General features: G+C 39.3%; 2 protein-coding genes across 2 annotated transcripts; both read left to right on the forward strand.

The window, feature by feature from the left end:
- Nucleotides 1–1,260: 1,260 nt before the first annotated feature.
- Nucleotides 1,261–10,930, forward strand: LOC135477605 (proteasome activator complex subunit 3-like). The gene is made up of 10 exons (XM_064757770.1): nt 1,261–1,387; nt 2,574–2,609; nt 2,897–2,959; nt 4,019–4,114; nt 4,805–4,859; nt 5,656–5,768; nt 7,346–7,414; nt 8,151–8,273; nt 9,308–9,394; nt 10,524–10,930. Exons 1-10 carry the CDS (start codon nt 1,364–1,366, stop codon nt 10,602–10,604), a joined length of 747 nt encoding a protein of 248 aa, XP_064613840.1. The 5' UTR covers nt 1,261–1,363; the 3' UTR covers nt 10,605–10,930.
- A 1,036-nt stretch (nt 10,931–11,966) lies between these two features.
- Nucleotides 11,967–14,537, forward strand: LOC135477759 (protein FAM200B-like). Its single transcript, XM_064757962.1, has one exon. It carries the CDS (start codon nt 11,967–11,969, stop codon nt 14,535–14,537), a length of 2,571 nt encoding a protein of 856 aa, XP_064614032.1.
- The last annotated feature ends 559 nt before the right edge of the window (nt 14,538–15,096 follow it).

A 15,096-nucleotide genomic window follows, 5' to 3' on the forward strand; every position in this document is an offset into this window, starting at 1 on the left:
ACCTGCCACTTGGCAGTAACTCCAAATTTCTTACTGGTATATATAGGCCTTCCTATACGTATCATACGTAGGCCTATACACAAAACTGGAATCGGACGGGAAAAATTTGAGACTCCACCGCTCTGCACTGATGGTGGAGCCTAGCATTGTAGCAATAAACGTCCCGTGTTCGTTGAGGATTTACTTTATTTTTCTAACTAAGTTTGTCAGCCCACTTAGTTAAGTATAACTTGCCAGAGGCACCCCAGTTTCCTCCATTACCTGCACGACCGTCTTCATATTTAGGCATGAGTGAACAGTTATTAAGCATATCGTTACATATTTATTTGTTTATTTGATTGGTGTTTTACGCCATACTCAAGAATATTTCACTTATACGACGGCGATCAGCATTATGGTGGGTGGAAATCGGGCAGAGCCCGGGGGAAACACACGACCATCCGCAGGCTGCTGTCACACCTTCCCACGTACGGCCGGAGAGGAAGCCAGCATGAGCTGGACTTGAACTCACAGCGACTGCATTGGTGAGAGACTCCTGGGTCATTACGCTGCGCTAGTGCGCTAACCAACTGAGCCACGGAGGCCCCATGTCGTTACATAAAAATCCGAAATAAAATAAAAGTAACCAAATCATATGCATAGATGTGTCACTCATGCCATCACATTATTTGGCTGCTACACATTTCTCTTCGCACGCTCATGTATTCTCCTGGCAATTCTCCGTTTATCAAATTATATCCACCCGAGGAGTCCACCTTACAACGATTGCATTAACTAACCTAGGTCTACTTTGCATATATATGACTATAACAAGCCCCCCTTCCCTCTCCCACCCTCTCACACACACGCATCCCAACCCAGTCATGCTCATCTACCTTAAAGCTAATACGACCTGCCATGATAGTCTAACCAGCTGTGGACAGACGTAAGCAAATTATCCGTAATAAGTTGCGTATGCTAAGAACCGCCATACGTGCATACATGTACAGGTACAAAAGAATATACCGTGAATAATTTCATTCTTTGTATCGTACCAGGTAGGCCTAAACATTGTCACCCTATCAAAAGGGCATTCTCACATATACATGTATGTACCTTGCATATATTTTTCGTACATTTGCAATAGTGTAATCAAGTATATTTGTCAGGGTTGAAACTTAGATATATCAATCCTAAACCAAGGGCAATAATTTTTGTAAACGGTTGGCTTACCTCCCATGACAGCAATAAATCTCCCTTGCAGGAGGTACAAACAGCCAACAGGAACAATCGAGCATGCTTTGCAAATTTTGGCGCAAGTTACTGCACTAGAGGAAGAAATCCAGCCTAAAATTTGTACATTTGGATTTGTCCTAACACAAAAATGTCTCAGAAGTCAACGCAAAAGGTATAGGTATTGGTGTCTGTATTTTTATAACCGCATATTAAGGTAACGTCGTAGTTGTCATGCCTATGTATGCTTGGTAATGTCTCGGACGCTGGTCAGCTGTTAGATATTTTTTGAATAATACAGTTCTCGGATTAGTTCAATTAACACAAGTGATTTGAAGCCACTTGTAAGAATCTAATATTTACGTGGGCTATAGTAAAGGATAGGGTGCTGTCACCTGGTAGATTGACGTCAGTTCATTGAAGAATCTGCTTTTCATTTATTAATTTATTTATTTGATTGTTGGTTCGAGTTAATCGGAAGAATTTTGAAGAATTTTCCACTTTTATATACACCGCCTGTGGTCAGTATAATAGCCTAAGGATCGGTCTCCTGTTGGCAAACTCTTGCGAGATGTATAGTTGAATGATATTAATTATCAGAGACAGCCATTCATGTTTTGAGTGTGGCTGCTTGAAGTGATAGCAAAACATGGTGCTATGTTTCTCAAAGCAGTCATAATGCTACCTCAGTGTCAGATACGAAGACGTTGTATGCCGTCAGTATATGAGATGTCATGGTGATTAGGTCATTGTAATGTTACAACCCCTTTGAGAAACAGCCTCCTGAGCAATGAAATTACTATGGAGAAAACATCTATACAGTATTTGCATACTTCCCTCTCTCTGCTTCCAGAAATCTTGTATTGAGATGAACTATTTTGTACAATGTTATGTTGCACAGTTGTAAGGTTTTTTTGTTAAAATCACAGAATGGACTGTTTTTTTACATTCTTCCACAATAACAGGAGAGGCCTGTTTTTGCAAAATTTAATGTGCTAAGGTTTTCCTTTAATGTTTTAAAAAAAAAAAAACATTGTGAAATCTCACAACCCTTTCATGCTTTTTTAATAAAGGTTTCCTAACTTTATAAATCAGTTAACAGTGTACTAGTTAAAAATTTGTGCAATCAGTATCAAATATTCATGTTCAGAACTTCATCGCAAGAAGTGTACTATATATTAGTGTATTGGAACTAGTGTCAGTTCTGTCTAATACTGTTTTTCATAGGAACCTGTTGTTACATTGATGGAAGACATGTTAAATACATGGGTCTCTGTCTGCAGTAACTCTCTAGTCTCATCTATGTAGAAATATATGTTTCTAATTGTATTCTTTCATTTCTTCTTTTTTTTATTGGGCAGTTGGTTACTGATTTTAAGGAGAAATACAAGAAGGAGGTAAGCATAACAGTTAGTTATCACTTACCAGCTTTGTTACAAGATATGAAAGGAGAGCTCATTTTTGTTTAGAAATCCAGGAATCCTGTTCACAAAAATTCCTATAAATTAAAGTGATGGGAATCTGTCGGAAGTCAAGTACAAAAACAGTAAAGAGAAGCAAAATGTGTTCATGTAAGGCAGCAGTGACATCTGAACCTCTCTGAAATATTAAATATTTATTTCTGGAACAGCTTGCAATTTTGCCTGTCTACACGGTCTTACTTGCCCCTGTATTTCTGGTTTAGGCAGAGAAGCTTGTCAACGATGTATTCCCAAACAAAATGATAGAGTTGGATGAACTTTTCAGGGTAAGTAAAATGTTATCTACATAAACAGGGAGCCTTCTCCTTCACACATAAACCTGAGTGACTGACAAAGGCCGTTAGTTTTCTTCAGGTTCTTGTCTGGTTTCAGTGCTTTTTTTCCCCCTAGGCTGTGCTTTCCTCCACTCATAAACTGACGAAAGGTGGTGGGTTTTTCCTGGCTCTTTCTGCTTTCCACCACCCATAAACCTGATTGACAAAGACTCGTGGTTTTCTGCTGGCTTTGTCTTGTTTCCACCACCCATAAACCTGATTGACAAAGACTCATGGTTTTCTGCTGGCTCTGTCTGGTTTCCACCACCCATAAACCTGATTGACAAAGACTTGTGGTTTTCTGCTGGCCCTGTGTGGTTTGCTCCACCCATACACCTGATTGACAGTCATTGTTTTCTGCTGACTGTTTGGTTTCCTCCACCCATAACCTGATTGACTAAGACTCATGGTTCTCTACTGGCTCAGTCTGGTTTCCTTCATCCAAATTTTCATCGCCAAATATTCAACTGGAATATTTTGATGGACAAGACCATTTTTTTGCCGAACGTGACCGACAAGTCAATGGTATTTTCGAACCTTGGTCATGGTTTTCTGCTGGATCTGACTGGTTTCCTCCACTCATACACCTGACTGACTGTGAAAGTGCTTTTTCCAGGCTGCTTTCCTCCACCCATACACCTGACACCCTGACAAAGGCTGGTGGTTTTCTCCTGGTTCTGCCTGGTTTTCTTCACCCATACACCTGACTCCCTGACAAAGGCTGGTGGTTTTCTCCTGGCTCTGTCTGGTTCCTCCACCCATACACCTGACTCACTGAAAAAGGCTGGTGGTTTTCTGGTTCTGTCTGGTTTCCTACATCCATACACCTGACTCACTGACAAAGGCTGGTGGTTTTCTGGCTCTGCCTTGTTTTCCCCTGACTCTGTCTGGTTTCCTCCACCCATACACCTGACTTACTGCTGTCGTGTAATAGTAAGTAAATATTCTTGGCCATGGAGTTAATTCTCTTAAAATTTTTCAACTTGCCTTTGACAATTTTGTGTTCACCAGTCTAAAAAACTAAGCCTGTCGCGGACGTCAGATGTTTGCTCAGACCTGAAGATTCCAGTCCCTGATCCCATACTTTTCACTGGAGACAGTGCCATGGTGAGAATTGCAGAGGGAAACAAAAGTAAAGTGCATCAACCACGCTTGTGTTAAAACTATTTGTGTAACAGTGTATACTAGTCAATATTTTCAAACTCATGTTATGAGTCTGGGGTCTAAGTATACTTAGTGTTAAGTAGTCCTTAGCTAAGTGCACTTTATATCTCTACAACTTACATCGTCATGGTAGTTAAGGGCAAACTTAGCTAAGTGAGGTTCATGAAACCGGTGCCTGTGTATCCACTTTTCTTGTGTGAAAAGCGTTTGTGTATACCGTAAAAACGGAGGTTATAATTCTGATCAAAGATGTGTGAAGAGCCAGACAGTAGTGCTCTAATTTTGTTATGACTATTTTCTATGTGGGTTTTCGCTGTTGGACCAGATTTCTAACTCTGCAATAAACTCTATAAACGTGATATAGTCCCATGATAGAGCTTGAATGTAATCTGTTGTTTGTATCATACAGGTAGGCGGCGTAGGCCTGAAATCTGACCGTGGCTTTAAAATGACTTTACCCCCAATGAATTATGAGTATGGATTGATATTCCTGAAAATAAAATTGTGATTATCTGACATCTTGCCAGTCAGTCCAGATCAGTTTTATTATGGAGAATACCACTAGTAACCACTTTATATGATTTATATTTATATTTAATTAATGGTCTGAACATGTGTTTGTTTTCTTTCAAGCCACATCCTAGTAAAAAGAGGAAAGCAGACAGCAATTCTATAGACGATATTTCAGGTTGGTTAATTGTTTGGATGTGTAATAAGACAGCATCTCGTCAAGTCATAGTTTAACCTGTACAAAATTACCGCAAGGCTGAACCCTCACACTATAGATGGTTTGCAATGGCGGTCATCTCTGAGGGAAGTCATCTCTGTATATTGTCCATTGGGTGTCTATTGTCACAGGTGTCATAAGCTGAGCAGAGGCCCTTGGCTGGTAAGGGCATACGGTGGGCAATATACACAAACTTACCTTAAAGTTGGCTGCCATTTTAATCCATCTATAAAGCGTGGCGTTCTTTGTCAAAGAAGGGCAGGTGAACTCCTCCACTCAGATATACAGCCATTGTATATTCTTGCCAGTGAACGTCATTTTAACAGCTGTTAAGAGCAATTTTTATTTGAGGAGAATCCCTTTTCCCACTGAAGAGAAGCCTGTTTTAATCACTGGTTGTTAATAAACTCAAGGCTGGATGGAATTTTTTAGTTTATTTTGGGGGGTTCTGAAAAGTCTGAAATTAAATGAGAATCTAAGAAAATATTTAAAGCTTGATCTGGAATCCAGAAAGCAGAGGTCCTTGTGTATATTAATACATGTGTGCATAGTTTTATGAGAAACTAATCTAGGTTGGTCAAGAACTTACGTACATGTATAATACCAGGGTAGCATGGATCGTAAGTGAGGGTTCTTGAAAGGGGCCAAAATTGGTACTTGAAAGTTTTTGGAAAGTTCAGTAATCAGATGTCATCGTGCATGCTGTACGAACCTTGCAGTATGGAGTTCATCAGTTCCCTGGTTATGTTTGTGTCAGGTACCAAGGTGATGATTCTACCGAACGGTCCCGTACCAACAAACCAACAACTCCAGGACCTAGTGAACCTGCTCAAGCCTTACATACAGGAGTTGGTAGATCATGCTAATATGGTAAGCTACATGCTACACTGTAACTTGTACTGTGTGGACTGTGGTAGAGCTCGGCCACTGTATGTGGTAGAGCTCTGTCACTCTGAGTGATAGAGCTCTGTCACTGTCAGTGGTAGAGCTCTGTCACTGTCAGTGGTAGTGCTCTGTCACTGTCAGGGGTAGAGCTCTGTCAGTGTGAATGATACAGCTGTGTCACTGTCAGTGGTAGTGCTCTGTCACTGAGTGGTACGGCTCTGTCACTGAGTGGTACGGCTCTGTAACTGTGAGTGGTACGGCTCTGTCACTGTCAGTGGTAGTGCTCTGTCACTGTCACTGGCACAGCTCTGTCACTGTCAGTGGTAGTGCTCTGTCACTGTGTGTGGTACAGCTCTGTCACTGTCAGTGGTAGTGCTCTGTCACTGTGTGTGGTACAGCTCTGTCACTATCAGTGGTAGTGCTCTGTCACTGTCAATGGTAGTGCTCTGTCACTGTCAGTGGTAGTGCTCTATCACTGTCAGCGGTAGTGCTCTGTCCCTCACTGTGACATTATAACCCTTGTTCGAGTTTCCGTGGAAATCTCTCTAGAGTCACAGGATTTTACGAAATAAGGGTATTAACAGGATGCGGTAAGGCATGTCATTACACACTAGATTACTGTGTTTGCTCTAAAAGTTTTTGATTTTACCCAATTCTGGGTGTTTTGTGGTTTGTTGTGAAGGTAGGATGATGCCCTATTGGTAAATGTAGGTTTCAGCACCGAAAGTAATGTTTTAGTGTTTAATTTTATTTTGATTTCACTAACACTAAAAATATCTAAAACTTAAATAACAAAACAAACTGAAAGTCTACCTTTTTATTTTGTCCATTCCTGATAGTGTTGTGATTTTCCTCTTTTTCCAAAGCTTTTTGAACATGTAAATATGGCATCAACAAGACAAATTGATAAAACAGTCCACATTTTCCACAAATTAGAGAATTTTTAAGTGTTATTTTTATTCTTCTACCGTGACATTGGAAAAAAGATATGTTCTGCAGGTAATGCAACAATTTGAATTGATGTGATGTGATGTTCCTATTTGTCTCGTGGCAAATTTTCAGGGCAGTTAAAGTATTTGATAGCATTGTAACCATTGTAGTCATAGTGTATAAAAGAGACAGGCGTATGACCCCTAATTTGCAGAATAATGGGGCTCTGGTTATAATTCTGTGGAACTTGAACATGTTTAATTTGGTTTGCGTTTACCACTACCTGGGATAGCAGATGAGTTAAATTAGAATGGAATAGCTGTCTGGGGAACATGTCGGCATTCAGCTGCTCCTGTGTTATTCCATATTTTGTTTTATAAGTTTAAAGCCAAACTGTTAAGAATTATTTGTTTAAATAAAATAAGTTCGAAATCTGTAGCCTGTGTAAAGCTTGTTGAAAGATGAGAAGAGAAAAATGGGGAAAAATGCATAGTTATGTGTTTAAGGTTGTGAAGAGAGCAACCCATATTATCTAATACAAAGTTGTCTCCCTTGTACTGTCCTTGTGTAACTGAGTTTTTGACCTACTCCATTCAGTTTGTTTTACAATACAATGTTTTCGTTTACAATAGGTGAAAATGTGGATTTCTTTTCTCATTCCTAAAATAGAAGATGGAAACAACTTTGGAGTCTCAATTCAGGTGGGTTAAAACATGTCGAAAACGTTCCTAGGCCGACTAGTTTGACTAGGCCATGTGGTGCGCCATTTTTAACAGAGCAACGGGTAAACAGGATGTCGCGTCACTTTTAGTCTACGCACATACACTGTATGGTTGAAAGGCAAAACAGAGTTTGCCTTATTGAAATAACTGGTGCCTGTTTGGTTTAAACTGATAACATAGCAGCACTTTTGATTGTCTCAATGTGCACAATTTGACTTACTTTGAACTGCCATGTCTCTGTTGTGCAATGTCACACGTGAAAAGAAAAGGTATGCTCTTAAAGCTTCCTCTCGGATACTTTATTAGTGGATTTTTGTATTCATTCCCACAATGCTTTTTCTATTCATTCCCACAATGAATTTTTTCAAGATTCCCAATTTTAATGTAATTTTATGTGTTAGAAGTGAAAGAGTCAAAGGTCAAATATGAAGGCATTAAAAGTGAACCTTTTAGAGAAAAGTCTTTCGGTCTCTCATTGTTTTATTATTATTCCTTATTACTTGTTCTCACAACAAGTGCTGTCACTTCATAGTATTTTTTTTTTATTATTACAAGAATTTGAATTTTACAAGTTAAATGTAGCAAGTCCCTTTCAATCATGTCAGGAGAAAGTGGCAGTAAGTGGTTTTCTCCAAGCTCTGTGTTTCTCCTCGTATTACCCTGACTTTCAACACAAAATTTGCCCAAAATCTTTTCTGCATTTGACTACTTTCAGGAGGACACGATGGCAGAAGCCCGACAGATTGAAACAGAGGCTGCGTCCTACCTAGATCAGATTTCACGATATTTTATCACACGAGGCAAGCTAGTGTCCAAGGTTGCCAAATATCCACACATAGTATGTATACAAGTGTTTAGGTGATGTTATTTTTGATTGGTTGAAGAAGCTAAATTGGCATTTAAAATCTGTCCATGTATATAGCACATTTATGGAGGTGAAATGATAAGCATTTGAAAAAAAGCAGAAAGGTGGTAGCCAGTGGTGAACAGGCCTGTGGTCAGCAGGCCAGTGGTCAGCCAGCCAGTTTTACAGTTTCAAATGAATTACATGTGACATTCACTTTTTTTTTCATGATGATTACAGATAACCTGTTCTAGAAGTGGAGAGATTTCTTCCAAATTTCAATATTTTGTGATTTCTATCATTTTTAGGATCATTGACTACAGGCAACCTATGTAAGAATTGCCATATCTCTAGATTTCCTGATATTTACTATATAAGACTATTACCAACAATCCATGTAAGAAATACCACATCTCCAGATTTCCTGATATTTACTATATAAGACTATTGCCTACAACCCGTGTAAGAAGTACCACATCTCTATATTTCCTGATATTTACTATATAAGACTATTGCCTACAACCCGTGTAAGAAATACCACGTCTCTATATTTCCTGATATTTACTATATAAGACTATTGCCTACAACCCATGTAAGAAATACCACATCTCCAGATTTCCTGATATTTACTATATAAGACTATTGCCTACAACCGATGTATGAAATACCACATCTCTATATTTCCTGATATTTACTTCATAAGTCTATTGCCTACAACCCCTGTATGAAATACCACATCTCTATATTTCCTGATATTTACTTCATAAGTCTATTGCCTACAACCCGTGCAAGAAATACCACATCTCTGTATTTCCTGATATTTACTTCATAAGTCTATTGCCTACAACCCGTGTAAGAAATACCACATCTCTATATTTCCTGATATTTACTTCATAAGTCTATTGCCTACAACCCGTGTAAGAAATACCACATCTCTATATTTCCTGATATTTACTTCATAAGTCTATTGCCTACAACCCGTGTATGAAATGCTGTATCTGTACATTTTCACGGGTTTTACTTTGTAGGACGATTACAGACAGTCCGTCCGAGAAGTGGATGAGAAAGAATTTATCAGCCTGCGCCTTATCTGCTGTGAATTACGGAACCATTATGTAAGTGGACTAGTGCCTCACCAATGCGGTCGCTGTGAGTTCATGTCCAGCTCATGCTGACTTCCTCTCCAGCTCTGTGGAAGCCCTTCCAGCAACCTGCGGATGGTCGTGGGATTCTCCCGGGCTCTGCTCCCTTTCAGCCCACCATAATGCGGGTCGCCACCGTATAAGTGAAATATTCTTGAGTATGGTGTAAAGCACCGATCAAATCAATAAATAAATGGTATGGCTGCAAATAGCTAAGCAATAGTTTTTATGCCAGGCATACAGTACCTGACTTGAACAAGAACAGCACAGCTCCCATTACAGATTTGTGAATGTAATGTGAAGAAAATTGTTTTAATATTTAAGCATTTATTTACATTATATTTTATTGGAGTTTTATGGTGTACTCAAGAATATTTCCCTTATACTACAGCTGGCAGTATTATGGTGAAAGGAAACCAGGCAGAGCCCAGGGGAAACCCACCAAAATCTGCAAGTTGCTGACAGACTTTTTAACATTTAAACAATGTAATATATTAACAAACCTTGAAGTCATACTCTGTGGGTATAGGACCTACAAATTTCCCCATGCTGATTCAAATTTTGTGAACGGTTTTATGGAGTGGCTTTGGTGTACAGTGTTTCCTTCATAAATATGCCACTGATGGCTGTGTTTATCAGGCTCTGGACTAATGAGGTTGCATGTTCAAATCCAGCCCTTTGCTATGACGGTTGCGGCTTCAAGTCAAGATGTTTGGCTGTTAAATGTTGATGGTCCCCTCTGGACGCTCTGTTCTTGACCACTGAATTAAATACCAATTGATCAATCAATCAATCAATCAATCAGTCGTAGTAAATATTTTGCTTGTATTAAGACAATGACATCCATGTGTTAGCAACATATTAGTGAAATTTACAAGGGTTGACAAATGTAGTTTTACCACTCCCTTGTTTCCTTCAGCTACAGCCATTATGGATATCTTGCACTCGCCGTCATGTTGGATCTTTGACTAAAGAATTTCAGTGTCCTGTGCACATAATGACCATCTCACTCCGGGAGAGACTATAAAATTCTTTACATGTATGGATGTACATGGATATGTATTTTTGATCCAGTATAATTTGATGTATTTTTTGATTTTAGGCAAGCCTTCACGACTTGATCCACAAAAATATTGACAAGATAAAGAAGCCCAGGTCTGCCAATGCTGAGAATCTTTATTAAAATGCTCTGTTCTGATTGGCTAAGGACATCATCTGACCTCTTCTTGGAAACCAATCATTCAAAAACTGGAAGAATTTAAACTGACCATTACAACTTTTAGCATTTCAATGTTTTAACAGTAAATAATACCTGACCAAGAAAAAAAAAACATAAAAAATAAAAAAAATCAATAAATACAAGAACAGAAAACAAAAGATAAGAAAGACAGTGTTTTAGCTGTAAAGCTTTTATCTGTACCTTTATAAACAATTACTTTATTGTAAAATGGACATAAATGTTTTTTGTCTTGATGTGTATATACATGTATGCTCAGTAAAGTGGCAGTGAAACTATATCTGTGCCGTAAATTTATTTTTGTAATACGAGAGTTATGAGTTAGAACTTTTCTGGAATTAAAGATAAAAATAATCCTGCTGTATCATGTGACTTGTGAAAAATGCTAGGCAACCCTTTGTTAACTATAACATACCGATCACTTGTCTCACTGTGTTCCAGTAGCAAAAATTTCCTTGAGGAACTTTTCAACCTCACAAATGTTCAACTCCTCAATTTTCTCCAACCTTCATCAATTTTAAACTGCTTTTTGTGAAACCATTTTCAGACGCCCATGTTATAGTAAATGTGATCCAAAATAGTTGTCTAACATTTTTGGTAGGTCACATAATACAGCAGGATCCTTTTTTTACCTTCAGTGATAAAAGAATTCAAACTCGAAACGCGCATGTTAATAGATGCATGGTTATTCAGTGATTGGATACTCTAATATCTGTTGACGTCTCGCCCGAAATGAAGATTAACACCAAATCTTTGAGTATCCTATCACTGAGTAACAATGTCACGAATTTATCCTGCAAAGACCCATCAATTCAGTGCAGAACTGAAGACCGATGTCTAGAGCTGATCTAGGCCGATTTTGAACCCGATATAACGGGTTTGGGCGTCGCCAGTTTGGGCGCCCAAACGAGTGACAAAGAAAAACAATATTCGCGGAAAAATGAACTTCACTGCTTGTATGGATCGGTCTAAACAGTAGGAAACAAAACGACATCAAAACACCCTTAAATAGGCCATTACAATCACAATCGGTAGCTAGCGTGATGTATTGTTTAAATCTCTGCAAAGAGGATACAGAATATGCATTGTCACATGCTGTTTGAATCTGCGCGGAGAGTGGAACTCTTCTCCCAATAAATGTTAGGATAATCAGGTCACACGTGCAAGACAGTGACCTCAGACAGGTTGAAGGACATCGCGCATACAAAGCCAATGCAACTGAACGTGCGCGGTGACCCCGAAATCGTGCACTAGGCAAGAAATGGCAGGCGAGGTGATAGCGAGACGTACCGGTTGATTGATGCCAAAATGCCGCGTCCAAAGACGACTAGAGTTAGCCATAACAAAAAAGCGTCAACGTATAGATCCGGCCGATTAAACAGCACAGAGGACCTGAAAAATCCACAAAAAATAACAGATTTTTTTGGCGGTAGTGGTCGAAAAAAGGCAAGGATTTCAGAAGCAAATGAAACACGTGACGGCATCGATAGTGAGGGAAGTGCTGCAGAGCCAGAGGTGCCGGAGTCGGGCGTGCTGATATCCCCTAGCCCCGAACCGGCGTCGGCAAGCACCAGCGAAACACCAAGCACTTCTAAACTTCACACCCAAGAAAACTTGGAAAATATACAGGAAAATGTCGACAGCGATAGGCCTTCAACACCAGAACAAACCGAGCCTTTAGACTATAGCACAACGGAGGGCAAAAGATTTGACGGACGAACAAACAGGGACGGTCAATCACGGGCCCAGTGGGAAAAAATGTTTTCTTGGCTTTATTACAGTCATGACCAACAAGGTTGGAAGTGCAAATTATGTGAGGAATATGCTGTAACAGGTGACGAGACATGGAAAAATAAAGCAGTTAAACTAGAAGGCCATCCAAAAAGGGGTTTAGAAAATCACAGCCGTGGCAGTAAACACCAGAATGCCATTACTCAGAAAAGAGCTATACAAGCCATGGTTTCCAAGGGAAATATAACACAGCAGATAACGAGTTCTTTGGCAAAACAAAAACAAACAGGACAAGCCCGAAATCAGAGAGTAGTCGAAAAATTGATAAAATCAACATACTTCATTGCTAAGAAAAAGTGGGCAGTAAAACAGAACTTTCAAGAATTTGTGAATTTTATTGCAAATTTGGGAGAGGAAGACTTACGATGGCATTGCCAATCTAGTGCTAAAAACGCCACATACTTGTCATCTACAAGCGTTGAGGAATTTCTGTGTGCGATAAACTGTTGTTTAGAGACAGATCTTCTCGATAAGCTGGCCTGTTGCTCTGGCTTTACCATCTTAGCAGACGAAAGCACAGATGAAAAAGATCGAGAACAACTCACCATCTTCATCAGGTACGTGGACAGAATAACACACAAGGTTAGTGAAGAATATTTATCAATTGTTCAAATTAAGGCTGATAAAACAGCTGGGTCGCTTTTCACTGAGGTGATGGGCGTTTTAAAACAGAAAGGACTTGAACCGAAAGAAATTCGATTTACTGGGTTTGATGGAACAAACACAATGTCTGGTGAAAAAAACGGACTTCAGAGAAGAATTAGGCACATATCCCCTCACGCAATATACCAGAATTGCAGAAATCACAAACTGGCTTTAGTATTCGTACACATAATGAAGAAATTCCCATTACTTCAGCAGCTGGACAAAGTATTGCTCACAGTTTGGAAACTTTTCAAACACTCAACTATCAAGTTCGCCGTTTTTGAAGAAGCACAGGCTGTTGAAGGCCTCACGCCTGTTAAGATTTTGAAGGCTTGCACAACACGGTGGCTGAGTCACGGAGAAGCATGTGTGAGGATATTGTCACGCTGGGACTGTTTGCTGGATTCTCTTGACACTCTGTTCGCTAATCGAGGCGAACCTGAAGTAAAGGGCTGTAGAGATCAGCTTATTGAAGTGTGCTTGATGGCAGTTTTACTCGCCGACGTGCTGATCGCCGTAAATCAGTTCTCTAAGTTTCTTCAGAGAAAGAACCTGGATTTCACATCTATTCCGGCAAGATTTCAAAAACTGAAATTAGCTATTTCAGAGCTTTCTGCAAATTTGGATCTAGGCAAATACTTTTCACAAGCAAGAAAATTTGTGGAAAAGAACAAGACAAGAGCAGAGATGGGGAGACGCCTCAGACGAGAAGACAGCTTTCTTGATCACGATCAGTCTGTTACAGAAACTGTGGAACAATTCAAACAAACTGTAGCAAGACCATTTTTGCACAGTCTTCTACAAGAATTGGAGGATGCCATATCAATCAACAACCCTGTGTTAAAACATTTTGATGTGTTTAATCCTTCACTCAAGCCTCAAGTTAGTGACAGGCTTGCTCACTTGGATGCTCTCATTGAGTTTTATGGTGACACACAGTTGGATACTCACGGGGGTGAAACAAACACTTCCTATCCTTTAATTAATAGGCAGGAAGCAGTTGGAGAGAGGTCAGATTTTCTACAAGAATTTGATCAGGCTTACGAAACTTGTTGCTACGATTTCAGGACAGAAGTTGCTAAGATAGTCCGAGAAAAGAAAATCAAAAAGATGGACACCAGTGACTACATTGACAGTCATCCCGTGGAATCTGCCTCAGTTTTTCAGCAAATGTGTGCTTCTGGGAGCTTAACTACCACAAAGCACTGTATGAAATTGTTTGAATTGGCACTACTAATCCCGCCTTCCACAGCAAACGTAGAAAGAGGTTTTTCTGCCATGAACCTCATTTGCAGCTCACTGAGAGCCTCACTCAACCAAACAAGCTTGGATCGTTTCATGAGAATAAACCTGAATGGCCCTGACAGCCTTTCAGAATCATACGTGAAAAGAATAGCGGAGAAATGGGCTTCAGTGAAAGATCGTAGGATCCTGCCTTGCTGAATCATAATGTGCTAATTTTCATTTGAAAAGATGAACTTGGTGAGTTAATACACAATTTGTTTGAGACTTTTTGCACATTATGGTTCTGAATGTATCTATTATGTGCATGTCTGACATACTGATAGTTATCAAGTCAATACATAAGAAATAAAATGTTTACTATAATGAGCAAGTAAATGAACTCAAAGCAGTGCTTGGGTGAAAGTCAAGGTACATTGTGCATGCACTTGTTTATTTACAACAACAAACCTGCTGACATATATGTGATGGTACGTGTTATAAATTAAAACCCGAGGGTCTGCGACAAAATGCACTGTTTCATTATTTGTCACATGTATGTATGTCACATCTAAAACTCAGGGTCAGTCCCAGTTCGTAGGCCTACAACAGAGACGTATATCGTTATATTATTAAAACATATATATATAGATGTAAAATATAAATGTGTGGATAGTATTAACTAATATTTTAAGCTGTTTAAAATACCTGAGAGTGCTTTTCATAACATCTATCAAAGTGCTTAATATGGCCTAGAATGCATTTCTGGGCGTCGAAAAAA

Source organism: Liolophura sinensis, chromosome 11, assembly GCF_032854445.1.
Source record: "Liolophura sinensis isolate JHLJ2023 chromosome 11, CUHK_Ljap_v2, whole genome shotgun sequence".
In the NCBI taxonomy this organism is placed as follows: Eukaryota; Metazoa; Mollusca; class Polyplacophora; order Chitonida; family Chitonidae; genus Liolophura; species Liolophura sinensis.

Bases quoted from the DNA above. Each gene is read 5' to 3' on its own strand.
- LOC135477605 (XM_064757770.1), top strand. From the start codon at position 1,364: ATGTCTCAGAAGTCAACGCAAAAG. The intron at 7,415-8,150 runs GTGGGTTAAAAC...GACTACTTTCAG, and splicing joins ACTTTGGAGTCTCAATTCAG to GAGGACACGATGGCAGAAGC. The intron at 8,274-9,307 runs GTATGTATACAA...TTTACTTTGTAG, and splicing joins TTGCCAAATATCCACACATA to GACGATTACAGACAGTCCGT.
- LOC135477759 (XM_064757962.1), top strand. From the start codon at position 11,967: ATGCCGCGTCCAAAGACGACTAGAGTTAGCCATAACAAAAAAGCGTCA.